General features: G+C 28.2%; 1 protein-coding gene across 1 annotated transcript in view; it reads left to right on the plus strand.

Moving 5' to 3' along the window:
* Nucleotides 1-22,983, plus strand: part of hpo (serine/threonine-protein kinase hippo) — a 47,551-nt gene that overhangs the window by 11,228 nt on the left and 13,340 nt on the right. The window contains exons 2-6 of the mRNA XM_067286325.1: nucleotides 3,015-3,095; nucleotides 6,761-6,941; nucleotides 9,562-9,624; nucleotides 15,673-15,837; nucleotides 15,917-16,084. Coding sequence (XP_067142426.1) covers nucleotides 3,015-3,095; nucleotides 6,761-6,941; nucleotides 9,562-9,624; nucleotides 15,673-15,837; nucleotides 15,917-16,084 — 658 coding nt within the window. The remainder of the gene's footprint in view (nucleotides 1-3,014; nucleotides 3,096-6,760; nucleotides 6,942-9,561; nucleotides 9,625-15,672; nucleotides 15,838-15,916; nucleotides 16,085-22,983) is intronic.

The raw sequence follows: 22,983 nt of genomic DNA on the forward strand, positions 1-22,983 counted from the left end.
TATAGTATAGATCCTTGCTGCCATATGCCCTAGGTGGTAATGTACCCTTTATAAATTTTCTTTAGAATATGCTCTCTTAAGCAAACTGCTGCTCAAAAAAATGCCACCAACATGGCACTTATTTAAACAGACTGCTCTATTATTCAGTGCTCTGTTAGTCGGTCCTGCTAATGTAAAATATGGGGAGAAAATTAGGAGCATGGCAGATCGCTCTCTTAAGCAAACTGCTCCTTTATCCAATGCTCTGTTAAGTGGTCTTAACTGTGCCAACAGTTTATTATAATTTGTCTTGTAAAGAATTCTTGCACACCATAGAAGAATGTAATATATATATATAGTAATATATATATATATATATATATAATGCATGTTTGATTTGTTATAACTGAAAATACTTCAATAGAAAAAGTAAAAATCCTTTTTAATTAAATTATTCATTGAATTTACATAATTATACACTGTATTAATAATATAAAAGCCATCATCCGTGTGAGTGAATTCCTTATAACTTCTGCAATTTCTGTCCAATTCAAATGAAATTTTGGTTATATTCATTTTAAGTTCTGATGGAAAGTATAGGCTTCTTATTATGCCGAAACATTAGCTATAGAATAAATGTTCTATTGATTTCAGATCGGTGATTGCACTAATGTTAGTGATGTCAGCGACCTCATTTAGTTAATGCTTGACAATGGAATTTCCTTTAAGTTGCATTTTAAAATATTTTGACAAATGGCATATTTTAATCATACTTCATTAAATTGAAACTTTAAAATAAGAAAAGATAGTTGCATTGTGTTACTTCTTTGACAAATTTAAGAAAAAATCTTTTCGTAATGACCACGTGACATTCTATTATCCAATTAGAAGTAAAGATCTAACAAGCTATATCTCTTCTCTTCTCAATTCTTCAATCTCTACTTTTTAATAAATACAAAAATAATAAAAACAAAATTGAGCAAAGATTTTTGCATGGAAAAAATTAATATAAATGTACAGAGTTGTGTTAGATTTTATTTATTAAATACTTTCAAATTAAGAAATGACTGATTTATAAATGTCTAGTGGTTTGGAAACATAACATTATAAATACAAAAAACATATACAAATATAAACATCCATAAATCTGATTATTAGATTATTAATAGTATTGTATGCATTAAGGAAAACAAATCAAAAATCATTGTATTAAAAAGAGCTATTTACGAATTCTTTTGCAGAACTACATTGGAGAAGTTTCGTATATTGCCAATTCTACAGATTTCATTCTAGCTATTAATTAAAAAGTTAAAAACTGGAGTGCTGCTCATTTTCTTAGGAATTTACCATTCTTTGATGTCTCATTTATCTTAGAATGGATCTTTTTTCTGTTCATTCTAAGGTCTGTTTTTTTTTTGCTAACATATAGTTAGAGATAGATTATAGACAAAGATTACTCTGTTTCTAATAGACACCCACAACTGCCGTAAATAATCGGGCTATATTTTGGAAATAAAAACTTATATTTGCTCTATTTCTATTGGTTAAAATAAATCAATTGAGTAAAACTTACCTTCTTATACACAAGTTAAGTAACTTACTTGCTTATTACTAACAACATAATAACAAGGAACAGGTTAAATATAAATCTATAAGTAAATAGTAAGAATATAATTATTGACCTATTATATTCTATTTTATAGGAGATTTTTTTTCCCAGGCAAAAATATTTCTTCTCAAAGAATTTTTAAAATAAATAAATAAAAAGTAAAGTTTTCAATCATTTTTGAATGAATGGAAGAATACTTTATTCTGTACTTATGATACCAGTCATAAATTTGCTAATCAGACAGGATTTACTATTGAAATGTAATACTATGAATTATTAATATCTATATTTTTAGATTTCTGTTTTGATTGATAATACAACTCACAACTTTTCAGAATTTTCTGCTTCAATCGTCATTTTGATAAAACTTCGGTTTACCTGTTTTTGTTCTTTAAGATTTGTCGGATCACTCCATAATTAATTAGAAGTTTCGGATACCTACTATCCGAAATCGGTCGAAGATAATGGAGAAATTCTTTTCGTGCTGCAGAAATAATTTTTTAGAAAGAAATTGTATTGAAAAATAAAAATTATTTTAATGTTATTTATTTAATTTTGCCTCAAATGAGTTTTTTTTTTTTTTTTTTGTATCTGCAAGTAACGAGAGAAGTCGGCAAAAATATATTTTTAAAAGCCAGCTTAAAATTGACTATTTATGTAATCTGTTTCAAATAATAATAATGCTTTTACAATTATTTTATCACACTTTAACATTTTTAAAAATTAATAAGATATAATTTATAAATTTTATTTATAACTTGAAAGATATTTACTATTTAAAATTTTTAAAGTATTAGTAATAATCAGCTATATATATATATATTTATATATTGATAATTTAAATGTAGAAACTTTAATGTTAGAAAAATTATTTAGGAAGTTTTTAAGAAACACTGTTTACAGGTCAGACACTTGATTTAGTCATCTTTTCTGAGAAGTTCTGTTGTTTACTTAATAGCTGCATTTAAACGTTTTTACTGATACAACAGAAGTAATAATTTCCTGTAAATAAAATTTAATTTAGTTAGTTTAAAATGTTTTTACACTGTTAATAGCTTCAATTAAAATTTGTGTGTTTAAGTCGACACTAGTACAGTTTAGTTTAATTCATCTTTGAGAAGAGACGTGTTTATTTTAGAAAAAAAAAAAAAAAAAATACTAAAAGATTATTCACCCTTAAATAATTTGGCTTCGATATCTTGTGCGAAGTAATAAGAATTGTACTTTGTACTTCAAATTATAGTAACTGATATTGGTATGATATAAAAAATATATATATATATATATTTATAAATCATTTAGCACTTACACTTATTTAGCACAGTTAATTCACTTACATATTAAATTATTTAATTTGTAATATTTACTGAATGGAAAAAAAAATATCGAGAATTGTTTAATAAATGATTTTAAATTTATTTTCTAGTGAATTAAAAAAATTGAGTGAAGAGAGCTTAACAAGACAACCAGAAGAAGTTTTTGATGTAATTTGTAAACTTGGAGAAGGGTAAAATATTTCTATACAATTTAAAATAAATTTTCTTATAAAATGATTAGATTATATAAGAATTAATACCAGTTACATTTTTATTAAAAAGAAATTGTCATTATTTTATTATTAAAGTTAAAAAAATATACATTATAAAGTCAATTTCACCATTGTTTCTTTTATTAGATAAGATAAAATAAGATGAAAAGTATATTTTAGTTTCTATTGGCACTTGACTCTAGTATTCTCAGTTTCATTGTGATTTAGTGTCATTGACTTCTTTGAATTTAAATTATTAGCAATTAAAGTCTTTTAATTTTATCTTTCAAATAATTTATATTTAAATACCTTTTAAATTATGTATTGAAGTTTTTAGATATAATTACAGGCTTTTTATAATATTTTTATACCATATTTTAATGATATAATTAAAAAAATACAATGAGTATACTTCTGATTTTTATATTTAGTAAATTTTATATTTTCGGAGTATGTGAGACATGAAAAATTATTTATTGGACTGACCTCATATTAATATTAGCATTGTTTATTAAAAGTTGTAATAAATTTTTAATGGCAATACAGGATAGGAACAATTTTTTTTTTGTTTGTTTCATAGCATTCCATTAAATAAAAATAATATCAAATGTTTATAAACTTTGAAATATACAAAATAAAATATAGACTATGGTATTTATTTTTAGTTTTAGCATTTCTGCATCTGATTCTCGTGTGACTTAAACATATATGATTTGCATAGGTGCCCACAGAAAGTTTTCTGGGGGCAAAGCTTGGAGACAAAACAATAAATTTGTATTTAATTACTTAACTTTTTGGGAGTTTTTATAAATATATTATAGAATACAGTATTGCAACAGTACAAAAAGACAGACAAAGCATCCCGTGGTCGAGGGTGAATTACATATTTCAATTACTTTTACGATTATGATTTCAGAATTTTTCCTCGATCCCTTAAGGTAAGTGTCCCATTTTCATTTACCCCCTCCATGTGGACACCCATGACTGTGTGTAATTTTATGTAGTTATTCAAAGATGATAACATATCTCATTGGAAAAAACGTGGTTTATAATCTAAATTTAATGGAAATTTGACCTTCAGGCATACAGCTTATTAAATATACATATTAACAACATAAAGTTAAATTTTCATATATAAATTTATAAGATGTTAAATGCTTTGAAATTAAAATATTTCTAGATAAAATATATATATATATATATGTATGTAACTGGATGTGATATCAAAATTGTATCAAATCTTCAGTACTAGATAATTTTAAGATAAACAAACATCTTCAACTGCTTTTATTTTGCCATCTTAGTATTACAGTTCAACATTCTAACTTCCAGAACGTTGGTTCATGTGTTATTGACACGAAACATCAATAAAGGTTTAAATTTAAAAATTATTTTCAAAAGAAATACTTAAATTAAAATATGACAATAAATAAACTGGAGAGGACTACTAAAAATCAGTGAATTTATCTATGTAAAAATTACCTATTGAATATTAAAGGCTTGATACTGTTATTTCTAAAGTTGGCAAGATTTCCAGGTGTCTAGGTGCAACGTTGTTTAGTGGCCTTTAGGAGACTATCCTGATATTCTGCAATATTTTTTAATGATGATTGAATATTTAAGATGACATCATTTGAAGTGTAGGACTTTCATGTCATCTTTTGAATATTTCCAAAATAATTTTAATAGTTTCAGGTTTTGAAATAGAACCATACAGGCTTGACTACAGAACCAACTATTTGAAACATAGAGAAAAGCTGTATACAGAGCCATTATTCAAATATAAAAAGATATTTTTTTTAAGTTTAATGCTGGGATTCTTCATTCTGCTTTAAATTGAGTTTCTCTGGTGGGAATTTCTTTTTATTTATTCAAAACACTATATAAATAAATAATTCGTTAAATAAAGTTTACGTTATTCATGTACTTTGTTTAGCAATAAGGAAAAGAGCTTAACATTCAGGTTAAAAAACTGAACAGCAAGCTGTGTTTTTAAAATAATGGTGCTAGATTTATACATATTATCATTTATTAATTTTATTCTAAAGCAATAAAATCTTTCAAGACAAGTGTTTAAATTTAGTAGCAAGTAAAAATAAAAAGTCAAGCTAAGCTATATAAAAATACTTTTTTTTTTTTTTTGAATGAGAGTATGTAAAAAAATGTTTGGATTACAAGACCTGACTATTTAATAGAGGAAGAAAGAATTATTTTTTGTTCATTATTTTTGTTATTACTTAATTAAATATGATGATATATGATGGTAATGTGGATCAAATTATTTCTCTGATATTCTCGATACATACAGATCTCTGCACTTTTTGTTTTAATCTCTTTGAAGCTACACTCAACAAGAGGTACTCTTTCACATCAATTCTTGTTGAATGTAGCTTCTGGGGAAAAACTGCCATGTGAGTTTTATTGAATATACAAGTAAAAAAATAAGTGATATCTAATATAATATAATTGGTATTGAATATTGTGTAAAATATTCTTTTTATAAAAAAATTTATTTTATACCCAGATAACCCTTGATATAGGCCAATTTAATTAATTGGTTCTGTAAATATACAGCATATATCTAAACCCATATATCAATGGAAAATAAATTAATCACTCTACTTTTACTCAGACTCTAATACACTGTAACTAAACTGTAATACAAACAATAAATTAATCTGTGAACACATTAAGTTGTCTGAAATCGTAACTTTTACATTTATATTTGTCTGGATGAATTAAAAAGCAGGAAAAATGAAGAAAGTAAATTTAAAAAACATTTACTGAAGAATTTTTACTTAAAGATTTTATAGACAAAGTATAGTGTAGTTGTGCACAAAAATCAGAAAATAACATTAAAGATTGATTACAGACAGTTTAAACCAATGGTTCACAACCTTTGAGGTTGCAGAAAACCATTTATGATACTTTTTATTAAAGAGCATTAGCATCAATGTATTCAAAAATCCAAGAAATTCCGTGTTTACTTTTCTCATAAAACAATAAAGCGATAAGCAAGTAAACTTTATTGTATTTAATAAAATAGTAAATGTGGAATCATTTATGAATAAAGTAATTTACTGTAGTACATTGGAATAAATTTTCAATAAAAACTTAAAAAATTTTTATTTGTTTCATGGAATACTCTGGGCAAGTTTGCAGCACATCGGCTGAGAATCAATGATTTAGACTAACCACTGAAGTAGCCCAAAAAAAAAAAAAAAGAAAAACATGAGGTTAAAACTTTAAAAAGCAAGCAAAATATTTATCAAACATTGTCTGTACAGTTGCTGCCTTCTTTTTTTTCTTCATAGGGTTTTCTGTAAAAGCTGAATAATTAAAACAGAAGTGTTTGCAGAAATTACACTAAATACAAAAATAGATATTAAATTGTTGTCCAAACACACATACTGCACTAGGAAAGCTAAGGTTCATGTTCTTCTGCTAATGAATAGTGAGCAGGTGTGGGGGGAAAAGAGATTGGTTTAGCATTGCTAGCTTTGAGCTCTATTGAGTTTAAAATGTTAAACTTTCTTCAGAACAGACTTTTATTAACCAAAACCACACACATCAAGGGTTACCTGTAATGTTTTTAAATATAGATTATAGAAAAAATTTATATCATAATTTTTTGTTACATTTAGGAGTTATGGCAGTGTTTATAAAGCACTACATAAAGAATCTGGACAGGTATTGGCAATTAAATTAGTACCTGTGGATACTGATTTAAAGGAAATTATCAAAGAGATATCAATAATGCAACAATGTGACAGTCCATATGTGGTGAAATACTATGGAAGTTATTTCAAGGGTACTGATTTATGGGTAAGTTTTAATAAAGTAATTTCTTAAACTTTATTATTATTATTATTTTTTTAATTCTTGACCAAATTTTGTATTTTGTTTTTCTTTGTAGAAAAAAAGAATCTTAAATTATAAAAGATACTTAATTTATACCCATTGATATGTGAGCAAATCAAACAAATTTTCAAAAAAAATAACTTTTTAATGAAATAAACTCATATATAAAACCATAATATAACAAAAGATGGGAAGAAAAACTGCACAAGTATTATAATGTGTTAATTTACATATTGTCATCAATTTAAATATCTTATATTTTTAAATTAAATAATGGCATAACTGAATTATTGTTTAAAATATTATACAGAGTACATCTAACACTACCAATAACAATAACATACATACAAAATACATTGACTATGGTTATAAATTATAACAAATTAATAAATTGATGAATTTATCAGCAATTAATATATATATAATTTAATCATTTTTTGTCATCTATCCACTCTCAATTACGAGGGCTATTTTTTAAATAAGGTCCGTTGGTGAATGAAAGTGAGAATAATGCGCAATCACGGCAGTATGCATGCGCTTCTGCTCCGAGCAAGCTTGGCGCGCGTTTTGACGCCATTTGCAGCCATATCGTCTGTCTGTATGCTGAGCTGTAGAAGTTTAAAATGTTTAAGAAAATTGAGTCTCCCGCCGACTGTGAGATACGATCTGTTATTCGATTCTTGAATGCAAGAAACTTGGCAGCAGCGGAAATTCACCGTCAGATTTGTGAAGTTTACGGTGATAATGCTATGAGTGACAGTAAAGTTCGAAAATGGGTAAGAATGTTCAAGGATGGGCGAGTTAATGTGCATGATGAGCCACGCCCTGGCCGACCTTCTCTGATTTCTGAAGATTTGATTCGTGATGTGGATAACAAAATTCGAGAGGACCGACGATTCACGATTTCAACGTTATCAATTGAATTTCCACAGATTTCAAGATCAGTTTTGTATACCATTGTTTCGGAGAAACTGAATTATCGAAAATTGTTTTCTCGGTGCATTCCAAGACTGCTTTCTGACGATCACAAAACAAAAAGATTAAACAGTGCTTTATCGTTTTGACTCGATACGATCATCCACACAGTCCAGACCTTGCACCCAGTGATTTTCACTTGTTTCGATACTTAAAGGAGTTCCTTGGTGGTCAACATTTCAACGACGAAGAAGTGAAAACTGCAGTCGTGGATTGGGCTTCTTGACAGGCGGCAGATTTCTTTGAAGTCGGAATTCAAAAAATTGTTGAGCGGTATGACAAATGTTTAAACAAAATGGAAATTATGTAGAAAAGTAAATAAAAGTATGTAGAATATGGAAAAAAATATATTTTAACGATATTTACAGTATTTTTCTTCTTATTAAAAAACGGACCTTATTTAAAAAATAGCCTTCGTAAATCTAAGAGTTTAAATTTGTCACATATTCATATATTAAATATTTGATAAAGTATGATGGTAAGTCAATAACTGTCAGAGAATATAACTTTTACTGAAGCTGTATCATTAACTGCATACATATTACTAAATGTGATCTACCCCTGTGCTTTATACCGCAAGTTTCAACTTGACAACTTACTCTTGTCTAATTTTGATGACATTAACATGGCCATTCCACTATTACTTTGCAGCAAGGAAGAGCAGTGTGCTATGATCCAGTTTTTGAACTTGCATTTAAAAGACTGAATTACAGCTTACTACTCATCCTTTTTGAACTAGTATTGATCAATTAAAATAACTGAAAAGCATATTAAAAATATAGTCCAATCTCAATGACATGCATACTTAAATAGTGCCAACAAATACTCATGAGCAGACATCCTCATAAATATTAGAATATTGTTTACATATTACAAACGATATTATTATCACCAAATCATATGATTTTCAAACTCTTAAATCAAACTTGTTTGTAATCCTAATTACTATATATAATTCTTATTGTTTTGATGTACTTTGGTTCAGCACTATACTTGACTTAGTTTAGTATTAGAGGTGAACGAATAATTGCAAAGTTTGACCGTATATGCTAATAGCTCTATACTATTAAATTGGATTATACAAGTTAACTAACAAGGAGATGGCCAGATGTTTGGGACTCCAATTTGAATGAAACTTGGTGAGGATGTAGCCCTAAGCACAAACAGCTTATTGTCCAAATAATAGGATCCACTTTTCAACTGTTTCCAAAAAAAGGGGCCTCTGAAAATTGACTGTTTAGGTTATAAGTCTTTGGAAGTTTCACTCTTTGTAACAATGATAGCCAAGTGGATAAGATGATAATCACTGAACTTACACAATGTAGGTTCAAACCTTTGCAGTTTTTTTTTTTATAATGTGTAACAAAATTATTTTATTATTTTATCGTGTCATTAGCATTATTATTACTATAATTATTACTCATATTTAAAGCTTATAAAACAAGAGGTTTAAAAAAACATGACTCATTTCCTGTTTAGAGAGAACAAAATCTCTGTAGATTTAACTCTTGTATGTGGTTAAGTAAAATTTATACTTTTTCATATTATTCAATTTTTATTATATAAAATACATTATTTATTATAACTTATTATTATTATTATTTTTTAGATTGTAATGGAATATTGTGGAGGTGGTTCAGTATCTGATATTATGAGGCTTAGAAAGAAAACAGTAAGTAATCTAAGTAGTTGAATTAATTTATTAATTTGTAGAATAAACACAGTTAACATTATTAATTAGAATTGTAAGTATACATGTAAACTAAGAAGAAATGTATTATTAAAGTTATTGCAATTTCTTGCTAATAATGATTTATTTATCTGTGGATTCTATGCTTTCATATAGATTCCTACCGTTTCAAATATGTATTTCTTTTAAGAATGATTATGTCAAAACTGTTTAACAAAAGTGTAATGAAACTTTTCTTTATTGGCAAAAATAAAAATTAAATTCTTTTGAAATTTAAAGAAAAATAATTTATTTAAGTTTAATTTATTAAAAAGATTATTTATTTAAATAAATTATTATTCACAAAAATCTTTATTAAAGAATTTTGCGAATTTTGATGCAACAGTATCATAAAACATTAAAAAAATGTCACAAAGATACCAAAACGTAATTAGCAGAACATTTAGCAGGGAAAGATCAAAACATCATAAAATTCAGTCAGATTGATTTTTCTTTTTTAATATCTTTTTGGTACAAATTCTTATTTTAAAAAATTATTTTTGAAAAAATTAAAAATATAATCTCCTTTCTCTAACTTAAAGAACGTTCTTTTTTTTTTTTAATGAAAATATGTGAAATATATAAACACAAGTTGAACAAGGATTGTGTCATCACAATACTTTCTTCCAAATGTTGAGATTTTTACATAAAACAAGTATTATTTCTTAAGTTCTATATCAAAACAGTTTAAAAATATTATCTGTTTATTATGTTGTCTAAATTTTTAAGTTAATTTTAAATTGTTGAAACTAAATCTCAAATACTATAGTAGAGACAACAGTGATTTATCACCCTGCTACTGATAACATCAAAATGGCACTTCTGTCATCAGAAAGCAACTTTATTACTGGTATGCATTTTGTCACACAAGACCCTCAACAGCCATACATAAAAATATATAGATATCTGTTCAAGATTTACTTCTACACACACTGCACAGTACCATGAGGATTCATTATAAACAGGCAATATCTCAAAAGAAAATCTCTTGATAAACCATTATATAGCAGTCATGATTACAATTCACATCACAGTATCACACAATACTGTAATGTGAATTAGTTTATCAATCTATATAAGTATTCATTTCAGCAAATAGGTGAAATGAATACTTGCCTGGACCTGTTAATGGGAATGGTTGTCCTCCCATCACAACAGCAAGAGGAATAGGATTCTGAATTCCATTATCAGAAAACAATGTTTCAGTACTATTACATATTATAGGCATTTTATGAAAGAGAAGGGTATTTTCATTAGTAGATCAACTGTTCATAGACAATTCTGAGAACATGGATACCAATCTGCAGTACTCAAAAAGAAATCATTGCTAAATGCTACACAACGAAGGCATCGTGTAAAATGGATCAATGAATACATCAGAAAACCTCCAGAATATTGGGATTCTGTTACTTTCAGTGATCAAAGTATGTTCAGTGAGTATGGTCATATCCAGAGGAAAAAAAAGAGAGGAGTGTATATACATGTGGCAGCATAAAGCACACAGTTAAAAGCCCATATAAATAATGCAGAAATTGGACAACAATATAGAAGAAGAAAATAACCAAAACTCCAGCATAAAATGAAAAATTATTTAATGAGAGAAAAAACATTTTCAATAACTTTAGCTATCATCATCAGGTTAAAATATGTAGTTTAAAAAAAGAACTCTACATATTTTATCCTGATGATAGATCATAGTTAAACATTCAGCTGGTTGTATGGTATAGGGTTGCATGGCTTCCAAAGGTATGGCAAATATCTTGTTTCTGAACAGCAAGGATTATTTAACAAAATAATTAGACCATTCTAGTAGTAGGACTATTGCTTTCTGATCTATTTGTTAGAACAAATAAGAGACTACCTTCCTTACTTTTTCCAGCAAACAATTTCAATAAATATATTTTTATTTAAAGATAGAAAGTTGCAATTTGGAACACTAGGTCTATTGTTCAAAAATCTAAAGCAGGCTCCTAAATAAAGCAGAAAGCATTTGTGTTATAATAAAATTATTTGCTGAAAAAAGGAAGGAAGTTGGTCTCTTGTTTCTTATAAGAAATTTCCAGCTTTTGGGAGTTTTTACCCATTTGTTTTCCAATACAATCATCCATCTGTTCACAACTCTAGATACATCAAAACCTGGATACAAAACATGGGTATTAATCTATTTCCTTGACCAGGTAACTTACTTGATCCAAATCCAATAGAAATAGTTTAGTTGGAAAAGAAGAAAGCAGTTTGGAAGGTAAAACCTCTGCAGAGAAGAAAAGATGATCTGAAATCCGCAAGTCGGTCTGTATGAGATCATTTTCCCCTGAGAAATGCCACACATTGGTGTATTCTATGTCTACACAATATCAGGCAGTCATCAAAATTAAAGGCTATTCAACAAAATATTAATTTTATGTGTATAGAATATTGCACTTATAATGTTATGTCATTTTGGACAATTTGGTTGATATTCTAATACACTTCTTTGGATACTGCATGTGTATTAAATAACCATACCATGATAGAAACCTTAAAATGCAGTGATATTTTTAATTGTTGAATGTTTTTGGTTGTTTTTATCAATTTTCTAATGTTCTGTTTGTTTCAAACAAAAACTGTCATTCAATCAGCATTTTATCCTGAAGACGATTGATAAAAAATGACTGAAAACATTTGAAAATTAAAAATATTACTGCATTTTAAGGTTTCTGTTTTTGTATGGTTATTTGATATTCTAACATTATGAAACAAGAAAAAGTTGTATAATTTTTTATTACATATGAAAATTCATTGTCATTAATGTGGTGTCTATAGATGGCTGAGCTGGGCATTAAGAAGCATATGCAGAACATAGTTTAAGAGAGAATACGAAGAGCTTCTTATGACATATAATGACGTGTATTTTAATACAATACAGAAAATGTTACAAGAAGAAGAACACTAAACAAATCATCTTGATACTAATTATTAAACGGATATTGATCGTCTTGAAGTGGACACGTCGTTGCTTCTTCTTTTTCTAACTCTAACTGTTCATCTTTTTTCCCGCCTGTGCACGACACTGGACTCGACCAAGTCATATCAGCATGGGGGACGGCATGAATAAATAAACATTAATATGTTTATTTATTCATTAACATCCTGTAACTTAGAAGAAACAATAAAATTAACGTTGCATGTATAATATTTAATGAATTATTACATGTATTCAGTTCCTTGCAAAAATATTTATAATTTTGGGATTAGATTCTAGCTTCACTATTATACAGATCTTCATTGAGTTATAAAGGATGATCAAGACCACCAGTACACCCCCTTTTAAAATGAATGGAAGTGAGTTTCATCAAAAATTCTAAAAATTTTCATAAGTAAATTGAGTTTTCTTTATTAAATGGGTGATATTTTCAATTTCTGGTACTGACTGGAAATGGGTTATCCAGACCAAAATTTAAATTTCTTAAACGGAAACATGATATTTTTTAATTTAGAATTGGATCAAACTCAAAAATAAGACAATTTTGTCTGAAATATTTTTTCTGAAAATGCTTCCATTGACTATAAAAGAATCTGGAAAATGTGATACACAGAGAAGAATGATACTGTGTAAATAAGAAAATATTTTATGTTACAAAATATTCTCATTGATGTACTATTGATGTAAGTTAAGCATAATATAATAAAAATGTTGGCACAATAATCATATGTAATTGATGCTGAACTAACAAAACTTGTTACTACATAGTATTTTTGTTCATATATACTCTTCTCATGTTATTTAGCACTGATTTTGACTGTTGTTTGATCAAAATGTTCTAAATGCAGTAGAATCCATTTACTATAATCACAGCTATTGTTTTTAGTTGTATAATAATAATAGAATTTACATGTTTTGGAACATGTAAGCATCTGATGATTATTGTAATTATAAGTATGAGAGTATTTCTATAAAAAACAATATCATCATAATTAAGTTGTAACTTTTGTAGGCAAAAACAATATACCATTAAACCTACACAATATTACCTGGAAATAACACAACACAGTGGACTCAGAACTAAGCATTCTAATCTTAAGCAGGATCTCATTGACAGAACTGTGTCAAATTGCTGGCTGGCTGGAGTCTCTCTGAAAGATGGAGGGTTCATGATTGCCACATAAGACCAAGTCATAAATATGAGGTGCAATCAAAAACTTCCAAGACTGAGACTGTAGTGATTCAAGGGAGTGCTGCACAATCATGAGCATGTAGCAAGAGAGGCACGTGGTGTTCATAAGTCAGTATGTAAAGTGGCAGTGTGCTGCATTCAGTAAAGATTGTATTACAGAAATTTTTTGATATCCTAGTGTGCCTTTGCAATCTTATCGTGGACCTGAAACTGGAACAGAGAGCTAACATCATATTCTGTATAAAATTGGGGAAATAAAAAACAGAGACTCTTGAAATGCCTCAGGAAACCTATGGTGATTAAGCAATAAACTGGACAATGGTTTCTAGTGGTGCACATGCTTCAAAAGGGGCAGAACATCACTGAAGGATGAGGAAAGGTCAGGTCGACCCTCCGTGGGCACAACCCCAAAACTGTTCAGAACGTTCAATGTCTTGTGCATGAGGTTCATCAGATAACCATTAATTAAGAACATTTTCATTAAGATTAGTGTGTCACATGGACATAGTGGGTGATCTTGACATCTGAATTGAACATGTGCTGTATTGCAGCAAAGTTTGTGCCCAGGCTCCTGAGTTCTGAACAGAAGATGTGCCATGTCCAAGTCTGTGAGGATCTGTCAACAAGCAAAAAAAAAAAAAACACAAACTATTACACATCCAGCAACTATACTGTAAATATACAATGACCAAGACATAATCATAGAAAAAACACTCCATCACAACAGAATAGAACAAACTTCAATTCCACCTGTCAATAGAAAAATGACAGCTGGAAGGTCAAAGGCAGTTAAGGTGTCAGCCATTATATTTGAAGAATGAGTTGCTGAAAGTAAGTTCTGGCTATGGGCTTTATTAAAAAGAAAAAATGTTTTAAAAATTAGAATTAACTGTTCCTTTTTTTAAAAAAAAAAGTAAAAAACAAATCTGATATAATAGTATGGTGTTTACATTGTTGGAGCTTAAATCAGATCCATTTTCTATGATTTCAGCATCAGAACTATGTATTTCTGATTTGAAATTATCATTTATTAAATGTAAAATGTCATCAACAGATAACTTTCTGTACACATCCATTTTACAAAACATCAAAACATTAAACAATATATATAAGGTATTAGTGAAAATGATAATTTTTTCATTAAATGTACTTCTTACAGCAACTATACTTGACTATGCTGTCCAGCTACATGGAATAACACATAAAACCATAAGCATGAAATGCATAAACATGTAAAACTGAACAAGTGAGACTGAGTCTCGCTTGTTTAGTTTTACATTTCACAGTATTGACAGATATGCTACGTCGATTATCTTACACAGCATGATACACCAGTATCAACCAAGTGGGATGCAGTCCACTTCAAAACACAATTATTCTTAATAAATCTTTAAGATTTACATTTTTTAATTATTTTAACATGTCCTTTTAAAATCAGGAATTCTTTGTTAATTGTAATTTTATTTAATTATGTTACTTATTTGTTAGTTATCAGTCAGTGATTATCAATAGATTCCAAAGTAGTTACAATAAGAAAATTTTGCACTAATGTACTTTGCACAAAGTATGTATTTGAGCCTGCAGAATATGATATAAATCAACTTATACTTTGCAGATTTTATTTAACAAAACTATTAATGATTTATTTATACTTTAAAAAAATAAGTATCTAATGATAATGAGTTCTTATAGAGTTTATAATTTAAAATAATCGTTTTCTTTATATAAAATTTATTAAGGCAGTTATCAATGACATCATTTATTTTTATTAAAGATATTCTTTTATTAGATTTGTTTTAATATCTGAATAAAACAAGCATAATCTAATTTTTATTAGCTATCTGAAGATGAAATAGCAACGATATTATCTGATACATTGAAGGGATTAGAATATCTACATCAAAGGCGTAAAATTCATAGAGATATTAAAGCAGGAAATATATTGCTTAATACAGAGGGTCATGCTAAGTTAGCTGACTTTGGTGTTGCTGGTCAGTTAACAGTAAGTCACATGTTTAACTTATCTTACGGTTTTTAATTACATCTAGAATAATAGTAATGCTAAGTTTTTATTTTAACAGGATACTATGGCTAAAAGAAATACAGTCATAGGTACACCATTTTGGATGGCTCCAGAAGTTATTCAAGAAATTGGTTATGATTGTGTAGCTGACATCTGGAGTTTAGGAATTACAGCATTAGAAATGGCTGAAGGAAAACCTCCTTATGGTGATATACATCCAATGAGGGTAAGTATCTGTATTTTATTATTCAATGATTTTACAAGAAGATTTAAATTAATAAGTTAGAAGATTAATGTTTATTATCATTAAAATGTGTAGCATGTATGGAAAAAATAGTTTTCACATTAAAGAAATTACTATCAAGATGGATTTATAGATGCATTTAGCTATTGTAAGTGTAATTTATCTAGTTTTGAAATAATATAATCTGGAATCATCTGTTTTGTCGTAATTAAAAACTAGCAATCTGATCAATTTCTGCACAAGATTTCATCGTATAAATTTAAAATTTTGAATTTTTAATAATCCCTTAGAAAATCTAAGCAAATTTAAACACAGTAAAGGTATAGTAATCTGATGTAAATAATAAAGCTGAATTATTTGAGATGAAATAATGGAAATTGTTAAGAAAACATTTCTTGTAATGTTTTCTTTGCTGTAATGCTGGAGCAAAAACAAAGACAAATAAAAAATGTTGAAATATTTTCTATCTTAACTACTCATAGAGACCTTATGTCAACTTTTCATTATCTGACATAAATGAGTTCTTAAGATGGGAATTTTCAAAGATATACTCTTCAAAGATCTTAGATTTGGTACAAAACAGTTCTACATCAGGCTTATTTTACCTCCAATAGAACCTATTACAGGTGTTATGTCTCAGTTCTGAAGAGATATTCTAGCTGGCACATTCATTGAAACCAATAATTAAGAGTTGCCAAAAGAAAACACTAGCTGTAGATAGGTACTGATCTGAAGGGCACTATGTAGCTGACATCATTGTCATATAGAAGGAAGAAAGCAAGTACAGTAGAGACTCGTTAATCGGAACCCCGGTAATCGGAACGATTTTCAGTCGGACTGTATCGTGCTGAATCGAATGTTTTTGATACTAGATTTACTTCTAAAGTATAATTTTTATGTTTTTATATTCTTCAATATATTTATTTTGTTTGTACAAAATAAAGAAATAATTTTTAACGATACAATAGCCTCGATTATTATTATAAAAATTTTCGTTAGGCTTAAAATCGACGAAAATTCAACACGAAGCGACACGCAACGGAGAAAAATTTGAACTTCGGACAGGTTAATGCATTTTTTCGTACATAATCGGTAATCGGAACAAATCACTAATCTGAACAACCCCAGTCCCCAATTGATTCCGATTTTCGGTTCTCTACTGTATCTAATGTTTTGCCAGATAGTCACTAATTAGAAGATTGTGATGTTTGGGGCATTGTCATAATGGAGAACCCATCTGTTTACTTGCCAGCCTCAATAATATTTATACTATTTGTACACTTGTGTACATATAATGGTATCATTGCATCAAAATGTGGTAAAAAGTCTCAGCAATGTTTATCTTTGAGACTTGATTATAGTGATTACAGAAAACAGTAAATTCTTAAGAGTTGCATCAGGTGGCTTTATTATTGCTATATAGTAGGATAGTTATACAATACATATGTAGATGTATTGTAGAGTAGGTATAGCCTAGGGCATAAGATCACTAATTACTAATCTTGGGATGATGTGTGTGCAGGTTCAATTTTTTTTTTTTTAATTTATATTCAAATGGAACATATTTTTAACAAGAAAATTATAGAAAACAATAATAGCACACTTTAAAAACTGGAACAGTACAAATGTACTTGAAATATTTTATAGATTCACACAGAATTTAATGTTTTTAATTTTATTATTTAATATCATGCCATGAAAATAATTGGATCATTGAAAGCCTTTCATTTATTTTTATGCAAATGTAACTGCATTCTCTGTCGAATGGTAGAACTTTTTTGTTTTTGTTTTATTTTCTGATGAGGGCCTCCAAATTTTGATAGAAAATGTTAGAACATTACAATTATTTGTTAGAAATCAATATAGGTGTTAGTTTCACTGAAAATTATATATAAACTCAAATATCTAAACTCTAACTATAAATTAGCTATTGACTCAATTACATAATATTTCTGGACATCTTTCTTAATTTATGCCTTTTTGTACACAACTTGACAGACAAACTAAAAAGAACAATAGAACAGTTGTAACTTGATCTGTAGTGGATACACAAAGAATACCTGACAAAGGAAAATGCTGCCATGTCTGTGGTAAAAATCACACACAACAGTAATATTACAAACTATAGATGACATCTCTGTTGCAAGTACAGCCATTCCAATAATATTATATAATCCTGATGTCTGTTGGTTTCATGGTATGAGTGATAGCCATTAGATGTACAGTAATATCATGAAACGTGGTTATAACAAATACGAAAAACTTTAAACCCATTTTTTTTCATGAATACTCAAGAGTTGTGTTGGGTGGCTTCATTATTGGTTTATAGTAGGATAATATTACAATATATATCAAACTCGTTGAAACCAATTCAGAGCCTCCCTTTGTAAGTTTGGTGCAAAATTTAATGTTGATTTGTTGCTTGTGACGCATAAATTCAGAATTCCAATAGCATACACTACCTATTATGTACTTTGACATTTTTGTGTTCTAATCCATCTAAATGTAGGCATATATCATGTGTTTTAACAAGTATTGATATGTCTAAGAAAATTCTTGAATGTTCATTTGCTCACAATTATAACTATTGCTATGTAGCAATAAAAGTTCAGTTTATTTTTTACTCTAGTACAAATTTTTCAACACTCAAAATTCCATACAAATACATAAAACTTTTTATGACCATTATTGTATATTCTAATGTAATAGAGATGAAATTGATTTAGAAATTGACACATTAGAAACAATTTGCATCTATTTGAGCAGAAACTAATCATATATGTAATCTAGTTGCTGAAAAATTGCCTGTAAACAATTAGTACAATGCTATTGTTAAATTATTTTAATATTTCTAGAAATAATTATTTTTTAATTACATAAATACTCTGTTTGTGAGTAGATATTTTTATACTATTAATGAAAATTTAATTAATTCAAACTGCACAATAATATGGTAATTATTATTATTATATTCTTGATTGTCTTTTCATGTGATTTTAAAGTTTGTATTTTTTTCCTAAAATAATTAGTTTCAGAAAAGAAGACAAGATTTAAGTCATAAGTTTTAACATTAAATGAATTAAATTCTTTTAATTACAGTTAAATCTTTCAATCATACAACAGAACCTGGTTGACTTGAATTGGTTGGGGAAAAAATTTGGACTTTGAGTTAAAAAATTTTGAGTTATGGAGGTTCAACTAAAAAGCATAATTTTGTGCATTGGTTTATTGGTGACTCCTAAATTATCCATACAATATTTCCACGGATCTTATTACATAGAATCATTGTGTCAATGTAAACCTCTTGGCATTGTCCAGAACTCAAACACTTAACTGAATTGTTAAATAAGCTACTTAATGGATCAACCACTGAGAGAAGCATTTCTGAGTGGTTGATCCATTCACTCCTAAGTATTTAGTAAGGGTTTTTTTTTTTAATTGCAATACAGGTATACCTTGCCTTATGTCAGTAATTGGTTCCAGGAGAGACGACGTAAGTCGAAACTACGGTGGAATATGCCAACAATGAGCATTTAAAGACCGCTAAATAAGACAACACAGAAACACAGATGTTTTCATGTTTCGTTCTCTAGGATTTATGATGATTATATTAACATTTACTGTAAATGTACATATTTTAATATGATTTTATGTGCTTTTAACGCTTTTCTAGTGATATTACGACTTCAATATTTGTGGTGGACAGATGTAAAGTCGAATAAAATGACTTAAACTTGATTTTTATTTTTCCATATACTTTTTTCACAAACGACATATAATCAAGAACAATGTAACTCAAAACGATGTAACTTGAGGTATACCTATATTATGCACCTAGAATCAATCTGTTTTTTACTTTTATCACAAACATATCACTCTATGATTGTTATATTTTTAAAATGTTGCCACTAAGAAAAAATTTTTACATAGAATTGGGATATAATTGGTTTTTAAAAATAAATTTGTCAAAAATCCATTTATTATTTCAGCTAGTCAGAGAAGTCCATCATCAATCAAATAAGACAAAAATACATTTGAAAAAAAAAGCAAGTTTGAATGTTAGTTATAGTATTTAGGTCACACATACTGTCTGGAAGCTGCCACCCCCTACCACTGTCATGTGAAATGTTTATTTTTAGTCATACATGGTTAGCACATTTTATAGAAAGTTTCCGGTTAGTTTATTCAATAGATGATGGTTAATTATTTTATTTAAATTAAAATTCCAGAGAGTTTATGAAAATACTGTATCAAAACCAAATTCGAGTTAAACAGTTCAAGGAACTAGAATTAACCAGTTTAATTTAACTTGTAAATACCAGTGCTTGGTGATTGGGAAAGAAAATGACATAGAGTTAACCAAGTTTCACTGTAATAAAGATATTTACTTTTCTATATTGATAAGTAGATCATCCAAATTAACATATGTAACTTCATATAGTTTATTTTTGTGTGTGATTACAGTCACTAGAAATAAACAACTTGCATTGAAGTCCTGTTTCATTTATAGGAAAATATTTTATAAAATTATAAATTGCACTGCCTTGCAATTGTTACAAACATTTGCACTGATTTGGGCATTCAGGTAATGACCTTGACTATTCACAAAAACATCGTATTCTATTTTGTGGACATATCCTAATCTCTATTAGTAAATAATTACAGTTTGTCCGTTTTTTTATAATGGTTTTAATTTATATAAATTTCAATCTAATTTTTTTTGTATCTGTCCTATAAGATGACCCCATATTTTGGGGGCCTTTTTTTATGGTCCAGCTATCATCTTATCTATGGAAATATACAGTAACTATAGTACCTTTATCTAGTCCAGCAACTTTATTTCTTTATAAGACAAATGTTTTCGATCTTCTTCAGGTATTAATTGAAAAAAAAAAAAAAGGAATGTCTGAAGAACACAATGTCTTTCAAATTCGAAAACTTCAATCAGATGTATATATAGGAATGATGTGCTTAAATTAAAAATGTTTATTGAAAAGTGCTTGCCATGCAGAAGAAATACATTTCTCTTCTTTATAATTAATACATCCTCCCAGTTTGGTATTCCTTGTACGTCCTCCTGCCATCTGTTTTTTCTGCAATCTATTTATAGGTCTACAAAACGATCACTGAAAAAATGATAGCAGAATATAGGTATGACTTAGCTCATACAAAGAGATCCATGGTCCTATCCACATATGCATTGGACAACAACATTACAGAAAATTTAGAATTAGGCCTCATTGATAAGATGTGCTTTCTCTATGGAACAACTCAGAAAATTGGAAGCCCTGAAGATTTTTAAAGCAGACCAACTGGAAGGATGCATTAATTAGAAAGAAGAGAAATATATTTCTCATGTATGGCAAGTACATTTCAATAAATATTTATATTTTAAATAAGTCTTTCTTAAACATGCATCTAATTGGAATTTTTGAATTTGAAATACATCGTGTTTTACAGATGTTCCTTTTTTTCCCTTTATCTTTTATCAATTAATACCTGAAGAAGGTTTTAGGAAAAGATCGAAAATGTTTGTCTTATAGAGAAAAAAGCTGCTTGACTAGATAAAGCTATTGTGGTTACTTATTTATTTGTTCTCAGGTCTTTACAATGCTTAAGTCTTTAAAAGGTGCTTAATGATTTTTATGGTGCTTAAAATGTTTAATTTTCTATTGCTGACTCAAAAACAGTCATGGAAAAATATTTATAAAAATTATTTTCTTTCGACTAATCAGATACAAGATAACAAATCTATAAAGATCTCAAAGCTTGAACGATTTAATAATAAGCAAACAATTGCCCTAATGAATTGGACTACTTTACTGTTACTAACAAAGAAGAATTTAATTATTAACAGTAGTGGTAAAGTAGCCAAACTCATTACAGTGATCATTTGGCTCAAGGTAACAGAAAATTTTATTTTTTATAAAACTAATTAAATTTATTTTAGCAATAAACACACTGTACACAGAATGTAAAATCAATCAACTCAAAATGGTGACTACAAAAAGGAAATTTTAGTTCAGGAAACAGGAAAAGTCACACAGTGCTAAATCAGGTGAATATAGATAGAGCTTGCAGAAAAACAAGAGCATGGTGATCAGGTGCATTATTGTCATGCAAAATCCATGAGTTTTCTTGCCGTAAATCAGGTTGCTTTTATGAACTGCTTTATGCAAATGATGCATAATGCTCAAATAATATTTTTTGTTGACTGTTTGACCAGCCAGAAGAAATTCATAATGCACAACACCACAACAATCAAAGAAATCAGTCAACATGACCTTGATTTTTGACTGACTTTTATATGGTTCTTTTTGGTCTTGCTTCATCTTTTGAGGTGTCATCCATTTAATTGTTGAGCTGTTTCAGTGTCAAAAGTATAGAACCATGTTTCATCACTGTAATGATGCATTTTAAAAATGATTCACCTCAAAACATTTTCCCAGCCACTCAAACATGTTTTTAGAAAAAATTCAACGTTTTTGGGCAATTCGAGAAGCAATGCATTACAAGCCAAAATGATCCTTTAAAATTTCTTGACAAGATTCAAATGATACTGGAACGTATTCAATAATATCCCCAATTGTTAAACAATGATCATTAAGCATCAAATCTCTGACTTGAGTGAAGTATTGTTCATCATTTGAAGTGATCATCTACTAGAGCAGTGATTCTCAAAGTGGGGGTCGTGAAAAATATTTGGGGGGTCGCTGAAAAATTGATTCTAGATCAATTTTTTTCAAATATTTTATAAATTTACTGTGGGTTCATGTTTAGAAATAATAGAAATAAAAACTATATAAAATAATTTTTACTTAAATAAATTGCACATATAAATAATAAAAAGAATATAAATATTTAAATACGAGCCTAACCCC

The sequence above is a fragment of the Centruroides vittatus genome, unplaced genomic scaffold (genome assembly GCF_030686945.1).
Source record: "Centruroides vittatus isolate TY-2023 unplaced genomic scaffold, ASM3068694v2 scaffold_3315, whole genome shotgun sequence".
Lineage (NCBI taxonomy): Eukaryota > Metazoa > Arthropoda > Arachnida > Scorpiones > Buthidae > Centruroides > Centruroides vittatus.